At 37.6% G+C, this 23,113-nt stretch overlaps 3 protein-coding genes and 1 non-coding gene across 9 annotated transcripts; 3 read left to right on the top strand and 1 right to left on the bottom strand.

The window, feature by feature from the left end:
- On the top strand, window positions 1-3,689 carry LOC149013332 (large ribosomal subunit protein eL8y-like). The gene is made up of 7 exons (XM_089159521.1): window positions 1-120; window positions 1,297-1,344; window positions 2,321-2,522; window positions 2,674-2,843; window positions 2,950-3,078; window positions 3,188-3,280; window positions 3,366-3,689. Exons 1-7 carry the CDS (start codon window positions 118-120, stop codon window positions 3,495-3,497), a joined length of 777 nt encoding a protein of 258 aa, XP_089015647.1. The 5' UTR covers window positions 1-117; the 3' UTR covers window positions 3,498-3,689.
- A 1,576-nt stretch (window positions 3,690-5,265) lies between these two features.
- TRNAV-UAC (transfer RNA valine (anticodon UAC)) lies at window positions 5,266-5,338 on the top strand. Its single transcript has one exon. It is a non-coding gene; the product is annotated as a tRNA-Val (tRNA).
- A 505-nt stretch (window positions 5,339-5,843) lies between these two features.
- GEK1 (D-aminoacyl-tRNA deacylase) lies at window positions 5,844-14,510 on the top strand. Its single transcript, XM_089159254.1, has 9 exons — window positions 5,844-6,119; window positions 6,278-6,458; window positions 6,545-6,687; window positions 7,196-7,259; window positions 8,114-8,166; window positions 10,021-10,076; window positions 11,707-11,781; window positions 12,844-13,032; window positions 13,628-14,510. The coding sequence occupies exons 1-9, from the start codon at window positions 6,018-6,020 to the stop codon at window positions 13,713-13,715; spliced, it is 951 nt and encodes a 316-aa protein (XP_089015380.1). The 5' UTR covers window positions 5,844-6,017; the 3' UTR covers window positions 13,716-14,510.
- A 382-nt stretch (window positions 14,511-14,892) lies between these two features.
- On the bottom strand, window positions 14,893-22,887 carry MPB2C (movement protein binding protein 2C). 6 transcript variants are annotated; one of them, XM_089159267.1, is made up of 6 exons: window positions 22,796-22,887; window positions 22,484-22,681; window positions 22,271-22,357; window positions 21,102-21,440; window positions 19,909-20,127; window positions 14,893-15,865 (listed from the first exon to the last, which is right to left on the bottom strand). In XM_089159267.1, exons 2-6 carry the CDS (start codon window positions 22,670-22,672, stop codon window positions 15,638-15,640), a joined length of 1,062 nt encoding a protein of 353 aa, XP_089015393.1. In that variant the 5' UTR covers window positions 22,673-22,681; window positions 22,796-22,887; the 3' UTR covers window positions 14,893-15,637. The 6 variants fall into 6 exon arrangements, with proteins under 6 accessions (XP_089015393.1, XP_089015390.1, XP_089015389.1 ...); XM_089159264.1 differs by having other exon boundaries at window positions 22,484-22,694; window positions 22,795-22,847; XM_089159263.1 differs by having other exon boundaries at window positions 14,894-15,865; window positions 22,484-22,886.
- Window positions 22,888-23,113: the final 226 nt, after the last annotated feature.

The raw sequence follows: 23,113 nt of genomic DNA, 5'->3' as shown, positions 1-23,113 counted from the left end.
AACACTTTCAGCTGTGACAGGTTGCTTAAATCCCTAAAGAAGAGACTTTCGGCTTCTCTTCTAGCGTTTGCTGCAGGTGAGCTTGAAGATTTGGTTTGCTCCCTGCTCGACGGTAATATGGTAGGTGGATCGTATGCATAATCTTCGTTTCAGTTCATCACTTTGTTTAGTGTTGTTCTTTTCCATGTTTCTTTTGTTCGTTCATGCTGTTTTGATCCTTACAGCTAGTTAAAGCCATGGGTTTTCTCTCCAACTCCCGATTTAGGTTTCTTCTCTTGCGTATATATATTTCCAATAAATTGGATTTGGAAACTGATCGTTCTGAAATCAGAGCCCGATTTTAGTTACTTGTTTGCGTTCCTCAGCTCTAGGCAATAGACATGGTTGCCTGGTACTTTAGCATAGATGACAAATTTTCTGACTCTTCGCAGTTTTTTTTTTAGTTTAGTCTGTATCTAAATTTCGGGGCTTCTTAAGTAAACCCACAACGAAATCATGCATATACTTCAACTATTGGAAATGAAATTTGCTGTACGTAGTTTGGTTTGATGCGCCAATTTTAGCCGCCTGCTCTGGGTTAATGGCTAAATGGCGATATAAAAAAATGAATCTTTTTTAGCGCTGAATCTACCACGATCAAATCGTGTACTAATGTCCTTTATCTTCAGGCTAAAGGCGTATATCTAATTATCTAACTGCTGTAATTTAGTATGTGGTGCGATATTGCGTTTTCTGGGCGTCACACTGGGCATCCACTGGGTGTCTTCCCTTGCGATTCCATCTTTTGTGTTTTAGCCGCGTCTGTTATATAGTGAATCACATGGAACAAAAGTTATAGCCCAGTTGTTATTTTCTCTGGGCTGAGGAAGCTCCATGCCTAGAATATATATAAGGGTAGCCATGTGGGTGTATTGCATGCATATTGAAAGGACTTTCCTAGATGTAAATATCTAGTTAGGCATCAAGCTTGAACAATGATTCCCACTAGTTAGCACCGGTGACTCAAATTTCACTAATTTGCATAGGGAAAGTGTGACATTTAGATGTATTTAGTGTATGAGTGTCTAAGCATTGAGGTTTCAGCATGCTGATAAATCTACAGAGTACTTTTTAGTTGACATAACCAACTGCCTGTGAATAGCTACTACACGGTACTTTTTATTTCTGTGTGTATTTTTATTGGTTGTATGAGAAGGAGTAAGTTTTGGTGTATGTTCCATCATTTATACTCAGTTTTACGTTAACTGCATTTGTAGATGCTAACTTTCCATTATTTTTGTCTATTTCTTATTGCAGGCCCCCAAAAAAGGTGGTAAGGCCCCTGTGGCAGCTAAGAAGAAGCCTGTAAGTTTTAGCATCCTTGACTGTCTGTACTGAAATTATTCAACAGGATAAATGCTGTGTCTACTTTAGAAAAAAATTGCATCTGTTGAGATGGCTTGGGCAATTATTATTTAGGAACAAATTTCGAAGTAGATATGTCTCATTTAGTCATAAAGGGTATTCACGGGTATGGCAAGCCCGTCATTTTGGTATTTGTATTGACACGTCAAATAGCAGTCATGGACTGCATAAACTGGCTCTTCCTGCTGAGGTCCTGGCGACTGAATGTTTTTGAATTAGGTTCAGTCTGTCTTTAAGAAGCAGTGAACTGTTTCAATGTGAGCCAAATAATGTAACTTTATGTGCTGTATCAGAGCTAAGATTTAGCAGTATAACCTCTGTCCTTGACCATTATTGTTTTAGGACAGCTATAACATTTTGGTATTATTGTGATATATAAACAGTATGTCTGGTGGAAAACATTCATACTCGATCCATGGATATTTATGTCTCATCTTTTGCCATATTGTTTTGTTTTGTCCAGTATTTTCGTTATCTGCGAGATTTTTACTAAAAACTGCCAGTTAATAATGCGTCTTTTATGAATGGAATTTCAATTATCTTATATACCAAGAAATTGTTACTTGTTTCTCATTGAATGTCATTACCTTGCCATTTTTCAATTTCTGAGACAATGGACATGAATGAAGTTGCTTCAAATTTTTGAAATGAAAAATCAACTAAACTTGGTCAAGATATGTCCTCGTCTGCTTTATAAAATTAGAGCTAGTATTCTGCTTCTTGTGGAAGACATGAGATGTCCTTTTATTTTGTGGTTGTATTTTTTTATTGAATAAATTTGTACCCGTTAATTCACTTTTCATTTGTGCCTGTTAATTCACTTTTCAATGTGCCATTTGTGCACTTCTATTATAAATATGATCCAATAGTTCTCCAACTTCGAGATGTTTATATCCTTGATGTTTTCCTTTTTCAGGAAAAGGTTGTTAATCCTTTGTTTGAGAAGCGGCCAAAGCAGTTTGGGATTGGTGGTGCACTACCACCAAAAAGGGATTTGCATAGATTTGTCAAATGGCCAAAGGTTGTTCGCATTCAGAGACAAAGAAGGATTCTGAAGCAACGTTTGAAGGTTCCACCGGCGCTAAACCAATTCACGAAAACACTTGACAAGAACCTTGGTACGTTGTCACCAATCTATTAACAAAGCTTTTAACCATAACTGATATCAAGGTGCCTAGTGTGGATGATGGACATTGGAACATTCAAAAACTTGTGAGTCTTAACATAGTTGATTTGTTGATCGCATACCTTCTGCTATTTATCATGCAGCTACAAATTTGTTTAAGATGCTGCTCAAGTATAGACCTGAGGACAAGGCTGCTAAGAAGGAAAGACTTCTTCTAAGGGCACAAGCTGAAGCCGAAGGGAAGACTGTGGAGTCAAAGAAGCCCATTGTAGTCAAATATGGACTCAATCACATCACTTACCTCATTGAACAGGTGCTTTTAATTTTACTTCTTATTTTCTTACCATTGACATTGTCATTATGTATATTTCTTACCATTGAACAGTGTCTAGACCTTAAATTTTCTTTAATCCTTCCAGAACAAGGCTCAGTTGGTGGTTATTGCTCATGATGTTGATCCGATTGAGCTAGTTGTGTGGCTGCCTGCTTTGTGCCGAAAGATGGAGATCCCCTATGCAATTGTGAAAGGGAAAGCTCGTCTGGGAGCGGTTTGTTTCGCACACTGTTGTCTGAGGATTGTCATTTTGCTCTCTAGCTAATTGTGTACTAGAAACATGTTCATTATTTAATATTCCTGTTGTTTTTTATTTCGGACAGATTGTGCACAAGAAAACTGCCGCAGCTTTGTGTTTGACATCAGTGAAAAATGAAGACAAGATGGAGTTCAGCAGGATAGTGGAGGCAATAAAGGTAATAAAGTCTGTGAGATGGGCTTTTCATAATTGAAGCTACCAACACCTTTTTGTTTTAAACTTACATTGTGACTTAATTCCAGGCTAACTTTAATGACAAGTTTGATGAGCACCGCAAGAAATGGGGTGGTGGAATTATGGGTTCCAAGTCTTTGGCCAAGACAAGAGCTAAGGAGAGGGTCTTGGCGAAGGAAGCAGCACAAAGGATGAATTAAGCACTAGTCTGTCAAAAACCATAGGATCTGTTTTAATACCTGCTACTGAATTTATTTTTGACTCTCACCATTGTAAGCTGGTTTTGGTTTTGCTTTTGTAGTTGTGATTCTGCACCTTATTTTTATGTTTAAGTTTTGGCTCTAGCAGAGATGTCTCCCTTTTTTCTTTGAATGGAATAGAGTCTTCAGATATCTGTTTTTTCTTTTGTTAATCAGCTTCGTGGGTTGGCCTGTGTTGTATGTAGTTTTGTTTGCCTTCCGGCTGACTTCTGGTTCATTCTGAATTCTGTCAAGCGACATGAAAAAATTCTCAAGCCTCCTTGTGCATCACTGGGGTCATAGCATCAGCCTGGGGCAACAAACCCCGTTTTTCTCCTGTTTCGCCAGTGACGGCTTTAATTTGTGAGTGTTTTGGTTTACTTTGTTCGAACCACGTACTCAATGCAGTACTTCGTCTTCTCATGGTGGTTTACTCCTGTGGATTTAGTTTACTGGATTTTGGTAAGCTCTCAATACTTCCTAAATTTTCTACCAGGAAAAAAGAAATGCTTTTAAGCCAATTCTATTCTTAATGTACTGTAAATTGTTTGTCATGCCTGTGCAAGTCTAAGGAAACTGAGCATCTGTTCTTTGCCTATAAACGTCAGAATAGATACTCAAAAGGGTTGTGCTTAGGTTGCAAACTGATTGTAGCTTACTCTGATGGTGTGCATGGGTATGCTTTTTAAGGGAGAACCTGAATTCCTCTTTCGAAGGGATTGTCAATCCCCTAACTTTTATATACTCTTAGGGAGATTAGGCTTATGGTTTTTAAAGGGAACCTGGATTCCTCCTTTGAAGGGTTTCTCATTCCCCCAACTTTTGGATACTCTAGTCACAGTCAAGGCTGTATTAGAACTGGCATAGTTTGGCTCCTCCATTGGAGGAGAAGTATTAGCTTTGAGGAAAGCTATACTTTATGTGCTTGGAGAAGGTTTGGAAAATGTTTTAGTGGAGTAGGACTATAAATCCCTGGTTGAGCTTGTGAAGAATGACCCCTTTGCTGCCAATTTGGATATTAGGTCCATTGTAACAGATATTGCTCTATTGGGCAGCTATTTTGTATCCTTTAGTTTCTCCTATATCCTTAGGTTAGCCAATACTGTGGTGGATAACTTAGCAAGAAGGGTCCAGTCCTTATCAAGCACGACTTGTTGGCCTGTTTTCACTATGTGGTTGGAGGAGTTATGTAATCCGTTTCCTTAATTTCGATTGAATAGAAGTTGACTTACCAAAAAAGGAAAAAAAACCAAACCTTTTAGATACTCTAGGGAGAGATATGGGTAGGGTTTTCAAAGGGTAAATTGAAAACTTACTGGTTCTTGCGCCTAAAATAGAAGGAGCTCGGATTATTACAAATAAGGATCATGAAATTTTAAAATCAGCGTATTTGCTTGCTTGTACAGCGCTAGATGAGACAACCCCATGGGACTGGAAGAATGTAATGTGTAATGTACCAAGATAGTTGTATTTTATTGTTTCGTATAAAAATAAAAAAAAAAAAAAAAAAAAAAAAAGGGGAAATTGGATTCCTCAGCTGTGGGCAGAGATAAAAGATTTGCCGAATTTAATGAACTCCACAGTGTTTATTTAATCTGATTGTATATTCTACCAAAAAAAAAAAAATCTGATTATATATTTAAGCAATGATAAAGTTATTTTTTTGGAGATGTAGTGGAGGCTACTGGTAATTTGCTTGTACTTAAATATGTCTGATTAATAAACATCCGATGCTGTGGTGTAGTGGTTATCACGTTAGTCTTACACACTAAAGGTCTCCAGTTCGATCCTGGGCAGCATCATTATTTATTATAACTTTATATTCATAAAATGATTTTATAGAATTTTTTTTTTTATCAAACTTAATTGATCATCTGAGACTCAGATGCATTTTTCCATTTTATCTACCTTATTTTCAATGTAAAACATCATCTTTTATATATATTTTTTTAATTCAAGATTGGCCTAACATACTTAAAATAATCTCTCTTTATCAAATCTTCTACTCATCAAGTCTTGCCACTTTAGCATCCGATTTGATCACTATCAAAATTATGTGCTAGATATTCTGCGGAGTCTTTTGATCTCTATGATTGTAAGTTGTAACTAGTTTTTTTTGGGTAGATCCATGATTGTAACTAGTTACTACTTTCAGTTATTTCAATTGACTCCAATCCGTCAAACTGGTTTTTGGTTTTCAACTCTAGTAGAGTCCCGGTTCAATCTTCTCCTACCTCCTGGTTCAACGAAAGTGTGCACCACGCCACCACCACGCTGTCGACGTTGGCTGCTACCTCTGCCCACTGATTCTCGAAACTGTGGGCGCCCATCAAGGTCCGAGCGCGCACTTCGTTGCCGTGGTTCGTCGCCTCTCTGCTCACAGACTCTCCGAAGAAGTGTTGGTTTGCTTGGTTCGCTTCGCTTCTCCATCATCAAATACATAACCCAGAGAGAGAGAGAGAGAGAGAGTGTGTGAGAGAGATGGTGACACTGGTAGTAGCTACAACAATCGACCCGGCCTCCATTGGCCCTGCCTCGGCGTTCCTAGCGATGCCTGGTTGGCACCCTGGTCCTTTTCTCCAGGTTTCCTTCTGCTTATTTCCCGTTTATTCCGGAATTCTGCAAGTTTTGAATTATTTGTGGATCAAAGTAATAAGACTTCTTCCATTTTTAGATTATTACTTTCTCAAAATCCTTTTTTTATTTTTCTTTCTTTTTCGAATTGGTTCCGAATTTATTAGGAAATACCGAGTTTTGTAAATGGTGATGTAAGGCTACTGAAACATGACAATAGCATAGTGAAGGAGGATCATTTGGACAAGCGTTGGGAAGAGGCCACCGGCGAGATTGTCGACGATGTCATCTTCCTTAGCAGACACACAGCCGTCTCCAATCGTCCTGCTCTTACTGTTCACCCTATTGGTAAATTTATATCTGATAAGCAAGAAATTGTGTCTTTCATTTATTAATAACTAAAAATTCATGTTTTGATTCTATATGTTCTTTAGGCATACCCCATTTACGTGAAGGTGATGAACCACCACAAGGTGGAAAACCCGGATGGGCAGCTCCTCCAAATCCTAAGATTGGACCTTGGCTTAGACTTTTGAAGAGGATTGCCCAAGACAATAATCTGATTCCTGAGTTTGAGGTACCTATGGTTTCTTAATTATTTATCTGAAAGTTTTTCTGCAACGTTTTTGTCATGTTCCTACTAATGGATTTTCGTGGAATTTTCTATTTAATATCTCGAGTGATCATGGATTTCTGGGGATTATGAAAATGTCCTGGTTTTTAAATATCATTCCTTGTCGACTTCCTCCACAGCTCCACTCTTTGTCCTTCAGCATGCCTATCCACACCTAAGTCTTTCTTCCCAGCTTCTCTGCTGGACGGCCGTGTGATGCATGCAAGGAGACACTGCTTTTGCTAATTCAAATCTAATTGTGATACCAAATCGGTGTAGGAAGTATATTATTAAATCCATGCGCATATGGTTTTCTACTTTCATCAGTAAAACTTCCTTCACCCCTCATCCTCTCCTTCCTGAAATGGAAAAGACTTGGCTTTCTGCAAACTCCTTTCAGTGTATGTCGCCTTCCTAATTCATATTTATTTCATAAAAGTTGTTGAAATTTTCTGTTGTGCTCTCGACATAGGTTACTTTGGAGGGTACTCATCATGGGCCTGAGATCAATTCACCAACCATGTTTATAGAGATTGGTAATCCTCTTCTTTGTCTTCCATTTCCGTTATCTGATATATGAGATTTCATTTTTGCACCTCTTGTTAGAAAATTATTTAAAACTTTACATTTTTATTTTTTATTTTTTAAAGATCAGTCTATGCATTTAATTACATAGGTTTACGTTTTCCCTTCTCAAAGATCTGGAGTATATGCTTTAGTACCCCATCCGTGTAGAATATATAGATAAATAAATAAAATAAAAAGGAAAGCTAAGAAAATCTTGGGCTTATGAATGAGACTATCATGCAATATGTTGTGTTCTAAATGCTTGCATCATCATTTAATGGCAACTCTCTTGTCTTGACTCAACTTATAACTTGTGAATCCTAGTTAATCTTACATTTTATTTATTATATTTTGTTGCATTCATACATATTATATGAGAACATATGGATGGTTTAGTGCAGTGCATAAGTCAAGGAGAAAAGATAATTATAGGGGCTATTATGAATGGGCATGTTGGGAGAGATCGTAAAGGTTATAAAGACACCCATGGAGGCTATGAATTTGAACAGAAAAATGGGAAGTAGGGGATCTCGTTATTAGAACTTGTGATGGCCTGTGATCGCCATTATGAACACCTTGTTTCACCAAGATTAAAGAGCATCTAGTCAGCTATGGAAGTGGGCATAGTGATGCAGGCTAGTGAAACCAGTAAATCAGCAAGCCTTTTCCAGCCCTGTCTATGTTGTCATTATTTAGATATGGACACCCATGTTAAGCAGACAATCTAGTTTCTGACTCCTAATATGCGATCTAGATTGGCTGGCTCTGTCTGTGTCATTTATTCTATGTGAATTGCCTGATTGGTTTCTTTTGGTTTCTCCAGGTAGCACAGAAGAATACTGGGGAAGGCAAGATGCTGCTCAAGCCATTGCATTAGTACGGTATCTATATTATGACTTAGAATAATAACACATACATCGTATAACTTCCTAGATTAGACCATTGGTTTCATCTTGCTGTTCGTCCTGGGAACTTATATGCTTTTGCTTTCAAATCTGAACTTCAAAAATTTGCTGCCTAGGGGTATTTAAAACTTAGCAGTGGGGAATGAGGTGGATTTTTGGCAGAGATTCTAGTTGGAATTCTTAAATATGTTATGCAGACAGCAGTTTTGTTTTGAAGTTCTTTATCCCTCAGGGATTAGGATCTGATTGTAATTTATGGTTTCCCAGAGGATCTGAGTAACACTGTGATGCAGTTACATGTAGAGATATTTAGAGTTTGGGTTCTTTTGTACTTGGCTATTTTTTTTTTGTTCTTTATTAGAATTAGCTATGGATAACCTTAGTACTAGTTGGTTTCAAGGTCTGTCTTAGAGTTTGTTTTAGTTTTTGACTCCAGTTAGTAGTCTTCTATTATCTTCTACAAATACACTGCTTGTAACCCATGGAAGACATATTTTTGGATGACAGTTTGAGTTGATACCGTTGGCTGCCAAGAGCAGAATATATCTCCCAGTCCCTCTGATATTTTCTCTTTTGCCAGGTAGAATACCCCATACTCTACTCCTACTTCATCTTTGTTCTTTTCCTCTCCCTTTTACTTTCCCTCTTCCTACAATTCTTGTTTTCTGCTAGATGGTATAACAGAGTGAAACTGAGTTCTGCCAACTCATCCTCCTGCCTTGGCATGGCTTGAAGTGTTGGGCAAAGATTTCCATTCAGTAGACGACCAGAATCCCTTACTGTGAGAACCACACTCTTAACCAGAGAGTTACGTCCTTAAGTTACAGACACTAATTATTAGTTGCTATTTCAAGTGTTGATCAACTGGATTTTGTGGCTTCTTGAGTGAGTGGATCCTTACTACTTCAAATTTCATGCTGACTGAAACTCTCAAGGGTGAGTTTTATTTCTAAAACCAAATTTGGTTATTCTAGGGAAGTGCTCTCTGCCTTATTTTTGTTCAATTTATTCCATTCCATTTCAAATATCAAAATTTTCCTAGTCAAAATCTATTTACTATTTTACACTTTTGATCCATGCCTCTAAAATTGGTCCAAATCATTCTGCGTAATTATGAAATTGCCGGTGATAATTGTTTCAAATTTTACTCACTGCTATGGGCCATATAAATTCAATTAAAGTCCTGTCTGTTTTGATGTAAAATTTTCCATGGTAGGTTTCACTTAGTAAATGTAAAATTTTATATGGTGAAAAGTTTTTTCCCTTAAAAAGACAAGCATTGGAACGTTTTTCGGCATGTAAAACTTTATATGCTGGTTTTTTGAAGTGCAAAAATTTGTGCCAAAGCCTATGGGTTTTGTAACCTGGGATCACATCACAGGGAAGGAGAAGTGCAAGATTAAAAATTTAGGGAACAAAGTAAACACTGGAAAATATAGTTTGCATTTTGTTTCTTTTTCTTTTATCTGGGGTTGGGGGTGGGAGGGGTATGGAGAAAAGGAACCAACTTTAATTGCATAAGTCAGACCCCCCTAGAAGATTGATACTGAGGCTAAGGTCAGACCTCTAAAGACTTGGATGCAGTGATGGAATTCTCTGATGATTTTACTGAAGTGTATCTCTTTTTGAGTCCATGGTAGTTTATGTTTTTAATATTTGTATGTGTTACACGTTGACTCACCTAGTGTGTTTGCTGAATTTGCAGCTCTGCTTGTTATTTTCCTTGAGAATTTGTATCCTTAAAATCTCATCTCTAATGTTTTAGTACAAATAGCCATTCCTATCATTTTCCTGATTATCTTTTCTTGTTTTCTGTTGCTTGAAGTTACTGTGGGAAGGTCTTGGGCTTGGGGGAGGTGGTGCGGTAGGAAACTGGAAAAGGTATGCTTAATGAAGCTTTTGTTTGGAACTTGCTTAGCTCGTCTAGTTCTGTGTAAGGCCAAGATATTGTTGGCTCATGTTGCTAAAAAAAAATTGTTTTCATCTGTCAGGCATATATTAATGTTTGTTGCATCTTCTAATATCTCATCTTAAAAATAAATTTGGAAGATTAAGACTTACTAATTTCTCTTAAGTTGTTGGCTACTGCGTTATGGGTCTTATTTTTCAAGATTACATCATAGGCTTTGTTGATGTTTATGATGCTCTGAGTGAAAAATCTGGTTCAATCCCATGAAGATGAAGATCTCTATGAACTGGGCCTGAACAATCGGCTCAAGTCAACTGGCCAAAGCTAAGGCTGCTATATGGATCTAGTTTGGTGGCTTTTGCTCAAGCACCATTTAATGATCTAGATGTTTCGATGTGAATCTGAATTATTTGACTTCAAGTTTTCCTCTTTAATAGTTAGTAGTATAGCCTTACCTATTTCTACATGGGACAATTGCATGTACATAACCCTGTTTTGGAATGGCTACCTAAATGGTCCACCATATTGAGCCACATGAAAGTATGAAGTCACCATTCCAACTGTTGGACAGGAAAATATTATCTGGCTTAGCATTTGACGCATTTCAGAGCCTTTTGAGTCAAATACCTCTTGTTATGGGCATGCATCTGATGTGTGTCTATGCACTCCTCTAATCACTAACACTGTGCAGTCCTGGACTCTTCCAGCCCTAATTTTTTTTCACTTGGTGAAATCTTCTCAGTCTGGAACTTGACATGTGAGCAGGGGCCTGCCTACAAGATATGGCCCCTACTGATTTGCCTCAAAAGGAGAATTTTGGGCCAGTTAAGGCTTCCTCAGTGCACCGGTAGGAAGCCTTCACTCATGTTAAATTTATTATTTCCCCTGGTTCTCTATGATGTAAGAGGTCTGCTATATGCAGTATGCCATGTTCACGAAACCATGAAAGTATATACACTAAAATACCTAGAGTGAACATTTTCCTCATTTTTTAACTGACATGTATCTCCCAATTTTTTCAGCTACTTGTCGAATAGGCAGATTTCCATGTTTAACTGTACTCTGGTTATAAAGCCTTGCACTGTTGTTTTACAACTTAGGGAGGATACTGGTATCAGAAAGTCAAATATGAAAGACCTGACTTCAGTTTTGTAAATTTTGTTAACAAAAGTCCAAAACAGTCCCCTTATAATTTTATCGGAGTGGGACAGGGATAGGCACACTGTAAATGTGTCGAAGCTAGCAGCTGACACCAATATGGGACCATTTCAGGTTACAACAATATGGAGGGGCAGGGATGTTCATTTCAAAGGAACAGTTGGTGGTTGCTTGTTTGTACTATCAGTGTGCCCAGCCTTTCCCTATTATTAATTTAGGAAAAGGCTGGGCAAGCCACCCATTTGCCCAGCCTATGTCGCTCTTTCTGGCCCCTTTGGAGTGAACCCCAACGCCCCATACTGCACCCATTCCTTTTTGTGCCACGGCTTGCATTTGCCACACAAGTAGCATGCATGTCCCTCTTCTTCCAATAAATGATTTGTTTTCTTTCAATATACTTGAGGTTCTTGTCTTCTCTGTCAGCTTTGCAAGTTCATGATGCAGGAACACCGAGAACAACAAAATCCTGTTTGGGATAGGGGGTGGACATTATGCTCCGAGACATATGGATGTTGTTTTGTAAGTCATTACTTTCGAAAGGTTCTCTGTGCAATTTCTCTCTTCAGAAACGTCTCAAATAGCAATTTAGTATGCCTTGTATAAAGAAGCAGACACTGCAGGTCCTTGAGATTGTCTGATCAAAATTTCTGATTTTTCCTCAATGCTTGAACCAAAATTTCTGAGCTAAGTGAAATATTGTAAAAGTTATCTATAAAATATTACCAGATATATGCACCATGTCTTCATTCCCTGTGGAGCTGAGCCTGGAATTCCATGCTGGGGAGAGTTTTATGTATGTGGCTGCATTAAAGGAGGATAGTCATGTGATTTTGCATTTTGATATATTTCTATAGAGCTTGTACATATGCCAATGTGTGAGGTGATGACTTGGAAAACCTATGTGGCTGCATTAAATGAGGATAGTCATGTGATTTTGCATTTTGATATATTTCTATAGAGCTTGTACATATGTGTGAGGTGATGACTTGGAAAACCTAAATGTTAATTTCCCATGCAGTTTGTTGCATGCATGATGTTTTATAACAACTTCAGTTCATGAAATGATATTTGTGAGAATATTATGAAACATAATTCTGAATTGGAAGCAAAAACCATATGGTAACTAGACTTTGTTTTATTGAACAAATGACATGCTTGGATTTATGACAAAATGGATGTATTTCAGAAAATGGAGTAGGCACTTCTACATGTTCTATTGGATGGTATCGCTTATCTAAATTATTGCATTCTCAAGATTCAGCATGGTTCTCACTCTGTAGTATCTAGCAAGTCGACTCTTATGTCGGTCGTATAGAACACCAACACATAGAAAAAGGGCTGGAGGAACCAGTCCATGACTTGACATCAGTGGAATGCTACCTCCAATTCCCTGTGTGTTCGATAGAACCAAAGATTCTCCCCACTGATTTGTTTGAAAAAGTTGCTTCAGCTACCTCTTTTAGTTTTCTCCCACTACATCTAAATTTGAATTTTTTTTAGTTCCCTAAGCCAGAACCGTGATGTAATGTGAATATTTGTTTTGCTGATGGTGAAAAATTGTTGCATTGTAAATTTTGGCAGGAAAGGTGATGTTTGGGTGGGCCACCTTCTTTCTGGGTATTCGATACCAATGGAAGATCCAAATCCCTCAAAAGGAGGAACAAATGCAAAAGATATTGGTGGGACATGGAGAGAGTCAATTAAGGCAGGATTCCAGGCTACGCAAGCAGCTTTTCCAGGTGGAGAGATTCTGGCACATATGGATCACAAGTATGTTGTTCCTGTCAAACTATATTGAACTGATTCCCTTGTGGTCCTTGCATTACTTTTTTTTCTTCTTCCCTCTCCAGTGGGGGGGGGGGTTGATGGTAAAGGACAAACCATGTGGCACGTTAATGATGGGTGAACCAGTGAAATGAAGAAACTAAATACCTTCCAAAGATTATCTAGGTGGAATGTGTGCCCCTAAGGCAAGAGATTATTCATGCTCATCCTATAGAATTTGTTTTCCAGGTAAAAGCTGTGTACAATGTAAGTTTTCAGGAAGAAGGTTAGTTACTTAAAGTGGGTTTGCCCTGAAACTTTTTCCTTATGTTGCTTTTCCTGGAAACAAATTGAATGGATGGAGCCACAAGGACATTAGGTATATCTTATCCAGCAAGATTTTTTATGTCTTTGGTGTGGGGAAAAAGTGGGTGGAGGGAAAGCTGCACATTCGGACATGCAGTTTTTGGTATTCAATGAAATTTATCTTTAGATGGATTACCCAAAAAAAAAAGTTTCTTTGAATGAGCATGTTTTTCTTTTTCCTTGTTGGGAGGAAATTAACTTTTAATGGGTGGTTTGCCATAATTGATTGGTGCAGGAGTTTCAAGAGTTGGCAAAAGACTGCAATTACAGGATTCCTAGCTGAACAGAACATTAAGATTGGCAAACCTGGTGACTTCTATTAATTTGCAGAATTGGTTCTGATGATATTATACATCTTTCTGTCCTCCCTGATATGTAGTTACTGGTGGAGGACGGAATTCAGTGCATTTCCATGCACTTGGTTAATGTTTTGATTGTATTCGCTGTATGCACAAACAGCTCTTTTGAGGAAGGAGATAATGTCCATTGAGAGTGATCTTTAGTTAATTCATCAAATGCTTTTTCAGATTGGCTAGAAATAAACAGTTACATTTACTTTGGAGACCTAAGCCATGAATCTCAAAGATACACGGCATATTGTTTTCGCTTCAGAAATGGGGCAATAAATTTTTTGAAATATGTTTCCTAACTAGACTCTGGGTTTGTGGTAACCTCCTCACCCTGCGCTGTGTAGACTCTGGGTTTGGTTAGGGTGATCTTTTGTCTTTTGGAACTCTGGTCCTTTCTCAGACTGATTTGAAAAGCATAAAATGTAATTACATAACGTTTTCTGCCAACAGCCTCAACCTTGCATCCCAAACTAAATACTATACTAAATGAACAACCAATCCCAACTGTTCTCATGTACAAATAGATACCTCTCAAGCTTAATAAAACAGAGAATATCAATTTAAAGTGCCAGTAGTCCCATGGCCACAAGACCTTATGTGAGAGTAGTAGAATCAGACTGACCAATCTTCTATGGACGAGCAACCCAACTACAAGATTCCTTTGATACCCTGAGAAGTTCACTACTTCAGCCTCCGTTGTACTTCCTGTCAAACCAGAACTGAATCCAACATATATAAACTGATTTAGGCCAAATAACAAGACCTCACATCATCCACCCTTCAAGGCGGATTCCATCTTCTCCTTCAAACAGGGTAGGTGGCACTTCAAACTTTTAAAAGATTGGAGATGAGTATTAGCTCATATGTCAAGTACAGGACAGAGCCTTCAAGGGTTGTGTCAACTGAAATGTTAGTGTACGATCAAGACACTTTGCAGTGAAGTCCAAGCAATGCTGGCCCCCAGAGCATCTGTTTTGAGAGTCCGGATCTGCAACCCTGTCGGCCCGACGGCTTACCACCACAAAAAACAGGGGGGCCAGGGTGGTGATGGGAGGGTTTTTCTGTTTTTTAATTTTTTTAATATATTTTTCAGGTGGGGCCCACCACTTTTTGTGGTGGAAAAACCGTCGGGCTCCCCGTCGGATGGGGGTGATGATCCGGATTCCTGTTTTGATGACTTCTTTAAGCTTCATTTCCTTTCCCTGGTACTGTTGAAATCTCATAATGACTTTTATTGTCCCACAAAACCACTGTAAATGTTTCGACCATTGCGAAGTGAATGGAATGATTGTCCAGAATTAGTGCCAAAGCCAGAAACCACTGCGTCTCAGAGTTTTTCTCTTATAAAATCTTAAGGCTTAATGTGTTGTACTAGTGTACTCCAATCTCAGCTTGGGCTGAAGGAATGTTAAACTCTAAGACGAAGCTGCATACTTGAGCACCTACCACTGCTCCTACTAGATCATACTCTTAAATTGCAGCAACCAGTGATTCATTGTCAATTATCTAATGGTACTCTACAGATCATGCCATGAACAATTGACTTCTTTATGCCTTACATGTCCTGGCAACATAAGTAATAGTAACTAATAACAACATTCTGTTAGGCCCCTCTCCCCCTCTACAAACAAAGTTATAATTCTAATGTGGTCAAGAAGCTTTTCTCCCTCAAACTTGTGTTTCGATTGTGCACCACATGATATAACATCATGCTAGTGCCTAGTTATATCTCTGACTCAATGTGTAAGAAGCAACATACTATTTACCAAGTAATGAGGAGGAATGAACTTCTTTCTTGCATAAATTGGTTTACATTATGAACAAAGAGTTCCCAGAAACTGATATGCAAGATTGAAGTATATCACACTATGGGGAAAGGATAACAGACAGGCAACTCAAGAGCTCAGGGAACTTGGACGGCCTCCATTTTTGTCGAAATTTTGCTCGTTGGTCTTGAAAACAAAGGATTGAAGCCGGGACCTTGCCTCAGCTGCAGCTGCTAGAGAATCCTCATCTTGGTTTTCTATAGCAGCGTGGACAGCCGCAATGTATGCCTCCCTAGCTTCTTCCATTTTCTGCATCTCCATATCATCCATGTCATCCTGTCCAGACTCCAGACCAAGCTACTTCAATCAGAAACCAAACAACTAGAAAACATAAATTACAACAATGAGAAACTTTTATAATGAAATGTAGCTACAAGAAAGCACACACTAATGTGCAAATGTGCAAATTACACATGAGAACATAATAAATAATAATACTGACACTGATATCCCAATGGTACTAATAATGTCTTAAGGTCCATCAAAAGCTAGAGCATATACATCACCGTGCCCAATCTTGGAACACCCTAGGAGAAAAACACCTTGGAACAATGCCCTAGTAAACAAGTCTCTTAAGTTGACAACTAGAAGTCACAAAAGGAGTGTAAATCAATTTCTTAATCACTGCATCCCACAATAGATGGCAGTCCACTCTAATATGTTTCATTCTCTTGTGGAACATTTGATTACTAACAATAAAAATGGCAGCTTGATTATCTACCTTTCTGTTGACTTTACGGGTATTATTAAAAAGGTGAACCCGCTGCCTAAGGCTTCTACACAAGCAGACTCCTGGGGGGCAACTTACCTAAGCAGCCTTGCCCCCAGCATTTTTACTGAGAAGCTGTTTTGATGTCTTGACCTCAGGCTACAACTATGGTCCGCCGACCATTGCGCCAAGGCCTGTCCCTTAGTTTACAGGTACTAGTGTTTCTAGGACTTTTAGAGTCTATTTTCCACCCTTTCTTAGACCTGTCTGGTACACGGGTATACTTCCTTTTGTACCTATTTTATTTCATGCTTCATCATTATCCATGTGAGAGGCCGGTATTCAGCCAAAGCCAGCGTCGTTTCTAAGAGTCATGGGTACATTTACAAAAGAAACCAGAGAAAACACCTCATGATTAGAAAGAATAAAATGAATCTCTAATTGTGGATGGGAGATTCTTCTAAACCATTAACCAATAAATGTAATTACAGAAAAAGGATATACCTATGTTAAACTACAGTAGAATAACATAAATATTTTATGTAATACCCCTGTGGCACTAATGGTACCTTAATAGATCCTACTAAGTGACTTGTGCAAGTTTAGGGCTGCATCCTTATTGGTAACTCAACCTGGATCAACTAAAATTTCTAACATTAATATTCTAAATTTTAGTTTTTCCGTCAGAATTTTTTTTTGTTTTGCCGAAATTTTGGCGAAATCTTCGATCGTAGTTTTCAATGGGTTTTTTGGTGTTTCTTGGGACTGGTTTTCAATCTCCAGCTTAATTTGAGGCCAATAAGTACAATCCTGTTATTTTTGCCTAAAACCTAACCCAAAGTGGTTCTCTTGATCAACACATGCCTAGCTGTATGCGGGCGAAGCTAGAAGTCTAGAACATGCATTTTCACAAATATAAATATGGATATTATGCAAGACAACACTAAGATTTTTATTAGAATGCAACAAAAAGTAGAATTCAATATACAAGTATGTGTCACGCTAGATCCATCTCTAAGGTGAATTACTGTGAATACTGGACATAAGCAAGCTATGACATTGTACAAATAAAGTTATCCATATAGTCCATCACAGCCCTACTATACATGGCATCATCAACATAAAGTAGATAACCTACCTAGTGAATGTATTGAATGTCCATGGATTGTAACTCAATCGCGGAACTGGTATAATTGGATGTGCTAGTCTTGATGGATATCCAAGAATGGAGTCCACAAATGATGCACTTGATCCATCCCCATACCCATACGTAGACATGCTACTGGAATCAGCAGATCAACCACAATATGCCACCATATCCATATCTATAGCCATAAGCCCCATACGGTACCTCCCTTGGAATTTTCAAAGTTTACTGAAATTTTAGAGATTTTGGTGGCAAAATCAAGGAACAAATTTCGGTCGATATGGGAATTTCGACCTTGCAAAAGGCCGAAATTCCCATGTTTTGTTTCAACCGAAACTGGACACTTTTTTTTGGACACTTGGAACCTCAATTTCGGGCCGCATATGGACTCAAATTGATTTGGATTCTTGCATACTACCTATTTCAAGCATAATAAATACTATAGAACTACTAGTTTACTAAAAAAACTATTGAAAATGTAACATCCAACTTTCCAAGTATATACTACATAAGAGAAGAAATGAGAATGTTACTAATTACAAGTCTACTCTATTCAATGTCTCCCTCTTCCGTCTACACCCCATACAGATATAGATTATATATATATATATATATACACACACACACACACACATTAAAAATACACAATAACTATCTTAAAAAGCTCACAACATGCTCCAAAAATTGCATACATGCTTCCCATAATACTCTCCTATTTTTTAATTTAAAACAGAAATTAATTAGCTTTTTTTATTTTTAAATATATTTTTTTAATCATTTAAATATATTTTAAATACAGTAAAATTACATAATTAACAGAAAAAATTTTGATTCAATCATTCAACACCATCACAGCAATATGGTGTCTCTAACTCTCACATACATTAATTTGAAGCTCATACATCTACTATACATATACATTTTTAGCAATATACATAATTTACTAAATAATTTTTAATAACAGAAAAATTAAAAAAATAGTACGAAGAATAAAAAACTAATTTTGACACTACAGATTCATAGATCAACACTCTAAAGTAAACATACTTAAATTTGGAAGCAATCTAAGATGATTTAAGGCACAAACAAAACAAAAATAAAAAATGAGGAAGTTGGTTACTCACCTTGCAAGATTTGAGAAAATGCACAAATAGAAGAGCGAATCTAGTGTTTGAATGAAATGGATTTGTAGAAATTAGGTGAAAAGAGGGATGAAAGCAAGAGAAATAAAAAAAAAATTTGAAAAGAGGGTCGAAATCACCCTGGCGATATCGCTCGAAATAGATAAAATCATCGATAGGTTGAAAAAATGGTCGAAACATGGCACTTTATAGGCTAGCAATGTGTCGTTTCGGCTCAATACCATATCGGGCCGAAATATTGGTGGATACGATACGATACAAGACACTTTTCATGCCTGTCCTTGTATTTCATTTCGATTTCAAAATATGCAGGCATTTCGACCATTTCGGTCGAATTTTGTTCCATGGGCAAAATTTCAGCAAAACTTTGTAGTATGAATATTGACCTCCATTTCGTTTTGGTGACTGCCAAAACTACCGAAATTTTGCCAAGTTTTACCTTTATTAAATATAGTGAAAACACACCCACTCGGCGTCGTATATTAGTAATTTAATTCTCACCCCTTGGTAACAAGCTACCTTTCCCAAAAAAATATATATATAGTGAAAACAAAATCTAAGATAAATAATTATGCTAACATCTTGAAAACCAATATCTAAAGCCACATATAAATTAAAGAGCCATGCATACAAGTATGTACCATGCCACTAAAGATTTGTCGTCTAATACAGCCAAAAAGATTTCTTTTCAGGGAGGGCGTGTCGTGAGGTTGGAGAAGATTAGCTTACTATAGGTGGAAGAGTGTCCAAACAATAAGGATTGACATCATAGTGGTTTTACCTTTATAAACATATAGTGGAAATTTCTCAAAATCTTGTACTATAGTTCAACCTTTATAAACATATAGTGGAAACAAAATCTAAGATACATAAATATGCTAACATATTGAAAAACCAATACCTAAAGCCACATATAAATTAAAGAGCCATGCATACATGTATGTACCATGCTACTAAAGATTTGTCATCTTATACAGCCAAAAATATTTTTTTTTGGGGGAGGGGGTGTTGTGGGGTTGGAGAAGATTAGCTTACTAAAGGTGGAAGAGTGTCCAAACAATTAAGGATTGACATCATAGTGGTTTCACCTTTATAATAATATAGTGGAACTTTCCCAAAATCTGGTACTATGGTTCAACCTTCATAAACATATAGTGGAAACAAAATCTAAGATATATATATATGCTAACATCTTGAAAACCAATACCTAAAGACACATATAAATTAAAGAGCCATGCGTATAGGTACATACCATGCCACTAAAGATTTGTCATCTGCTACAGCCAAAAATATATATTTTTTCGGGGAGGGGGTGTAGTGGTGTTGGAGAAGATTAACTTACTATAGACGGAAGAGTGTCAAAATAATTAGGAACGAAATCATAGTCCTTTGCACATTCACTGGGACTACTCGTTGTCAACCCTTCAAAAAACAACATATACAACGAGATCTCTCCATGCATCGAGTCTAGTTCCTCCTGGATCTTCTCAACTTTTTGATTGGATGTCATTGCTTCCCATTGTAATTTTTCCAATGTTGCTTGCTTGTCTGCAAGCTTTATCTGTGGAAGAACCCAACTATTAGTGTCATGGGGTGATCCAAGCAAACATAAGAAGCTTCTTGCAAACCATCCAACATTGTGCCTTATGCTGGTTTTGGCAATGTGGCAGCAAAGTTTGAAACTGCAGACACGAAGATACAAGTATCTGATACAAGCACCAAATCAGGACACAAAATCCTGTGGCAGTTCATCAGCATACCATCATGTTACAGGGGAACCGTAAAGTGCCTTTCACACAGCATATACAAGGACTCCAGTATTTTGCATAAGTGCTTCTTCAAATGATTTGAATCAGCAATCAAGAATGGAGACAAAATGAGGCATTTGTCTGTCTTGGTATGAGAGACCTTTTACCCAATATTTTATGAATTGAAATTGGAGAATTTACTATATAGAACCTAATAGTACAAGGTTTGACTCTTTTTTTTTTTTTGGATGGGGGGGGGGGGGGGGGGGGGGGAGGACAGATGACACTGCAGGGAATGTAATTTGCCACTATTATCCTTCTATGACAATATCACCTAACAAGGGAGATAGAGAACTTAAATCAAACTTTGCCTTTTGGCATGCATGAACTTCCCCTGTATATTCTGACTATCCTCTAGTCATCTTAGCACTTATCACTAAGCTGACATTGGTGGTGAAATGCCATATTGGGGGGGAAAACGAAAAGGAACAACCCAATGTACAAGGCTTCTGCTACTGCAGGGAGTCTTACCCTGTGCTTCGCAGAAGAGGGTGCTTCCAAGTTTAAACTTCCAACAGGTTGCAGCAGCACAACTTAATGTTGCATAAAGGCTAGCAAAGTTATAAAATAACCGGAAATTAACATATAGTACTATAAATTTGCTCTTTGTAAAATAAGAATATTTTACTGGTGATGAGAAAAATTGTACCCTGCAGTCATCCTTACAATAACCAAAAATATCATGACATCAATATAACAACAGAAAGAATGGTCAAAGTCTACACACCTTTGCATCTGAAAGTTGTGAATGAGCAGATTTGATAAGTGACTCTTTCTCTGCAATAAGGCGTCTCTGTTCATCAATTTTAGCATGGGCTTCTGCCAACTGGTTCTTTGAGGATATTTCTGACTTCAGAAGCTCATCTTTCTCTAACAATTTCCTTTGTAGATCCTCCACTTGTTTTTGTAATACAATTAAATCTTCTGCATCCTTTTCTAGTGCCAGTGCCCTTGATGAAAACAATGAGCAGTCATCAGAAGAGGTGTTTTGGCTTGACTCCTTCTCCTCGCTATCCCTTTGTTTTCTGGTTGGGATAGATTGGGCTGCTTTTTTACCTTTTGCTTCCTGTAATCAAGTAGAAAATACTATTTCATTGATCAACAGCAATAATATAATACATGGAGACCACAACATCAGGAAAAGAAGAAAAAAAAAATACTAAAATACCATAGCATTTCCAAACTAAATTAGGGTTGGCCATATGGATAATAAAATTAGACTCCTCAAATCCTAGTGACATCCTTAAAATTTCCGTTTTTAAGAGTAGAAGGTAACGTTGAGTAATATTTTCATTCTACGTGCTAATTTTTTGAATCAATAGTGAGAAGGTTTAGTGTCAGTAAATTTTATCCATTTCATCCTGATGTATTGGTTTATTAGCAAGCTTATCCCCAAACCTAATGCAGATTTACCAGGCACAAGGTAAGTCCAAAGTCCCGTCCCAAACAACAATTCTCTTCCTTTCTAAGAAGAAAACACAGTTATCTTCTGGTACAGCGCATTAGGGCATAGGAAGCATGACCTCCAAATCTTGTCTCTATACATGATTAGATGTCAAATAACATAACTAAATAAACCTAGTTATTGTTGCACAAACTGCAGATCGGATTGGGAAACAACAAAAAACAACAAGGGAATTACTTCAGACAAATTATAAACCTCCTACATTTTGCCCTAGAAAGTAGAAACCCCTAATCCCAATATGTACAAATCACAGTCGAGATACTATTAGAACAGAACACAGACCAACAATTTCTAGCTAAAAAAAGAAGAAGCTGCGGGAGTGCAACAAAAATACCAAAATCTACCATGAAGAAAACTAAACCAGGTGGCAATCTAGAGTACGGTTGGGTTGATTCTGCTAGTAAATTCTTATTCCCAACAAGGAAAGTTACCTTCTTGGCTAGTGCTTCTCGAGAAGGCGTCTTGGTGTAGACCACCGAAGACCGACGCGTGAAGGAAGTGTTGACTCTCCGATCCTTCTGAAAAAATTTGAAAACACAAACAGAATTGGAAGAAAGAACCTCTAAACAACAAAGAATTGAACTAGTGAAAGTGGAAAGACAAGGAAAACAAAATAAAGACGAAATGGAAGGATCAAAGTAAACCATGAGTGACTCGACGAGTGGAACGATCTCGACAAGGTTCTTATACAGAACCTTATCGACATTGCCGTTGTTGCCATTGCCGTTAGAGAGAGAAGACAAAGTTTGTTGCAGTATGGGAGAAGAATGATCTTCCCCAGACAACCACGATTTCGGGTCTCCAAAGCTTCCGGCTTCGTCCTGCAGATCCATGAAATGCTGCTGCTCGAACATCGCCGAGAAGATCGATTGGATTCGTACTGTAAGCCTTAATCACCTACGAAGTACCAAAGCTTGATTACTCTTTTTAAAGAACTACTAGTAGCAGAGACTTACCAGAGACCTCGTTTCAAACTTCAATGGCGTTTTCTTTTCTCTCTCTACCAAGCCCCCGTCTCATTCCAAAGTTACCTAAGTCCAAAAGTACATACAGGTATCTTTCAAATTGGAGAAAATGCAGACTAAATTATTCCTTACCAAAAACCAAAGGTTCAAAAATAAAAATAAAGTTACAGCGTTGCTTTCCTTGATGTCTCTCAAATTAAAAAAAAAAAAAGTTATATATATATATATATATATAAAATTTAGAATCTTGAGGTTCCATTTAAATAATATTATAATATTCATAAAAGACCATTATTTTCTTTAAAAAAT

Source organism: Hakea prostrata, chromosome 6 (assembly GCF_041222555.1).
Source record: "Hakea prostrata isolate BN-2017 chromosome 6, UWA_Hpros_2, whole genome shotgun sequence".
In the NCBI taxonomy this organism is placed as follows: domain Eukaryota; kingdom Viridiplantae; phylum Streptophyta; class Magnoliopsida; order Proteales; family Proteaceae; genus Hakea; species Hakea prostrata.
This window is presented reverse-complemented; position numbering and strand designations above follow the sequence as displayed.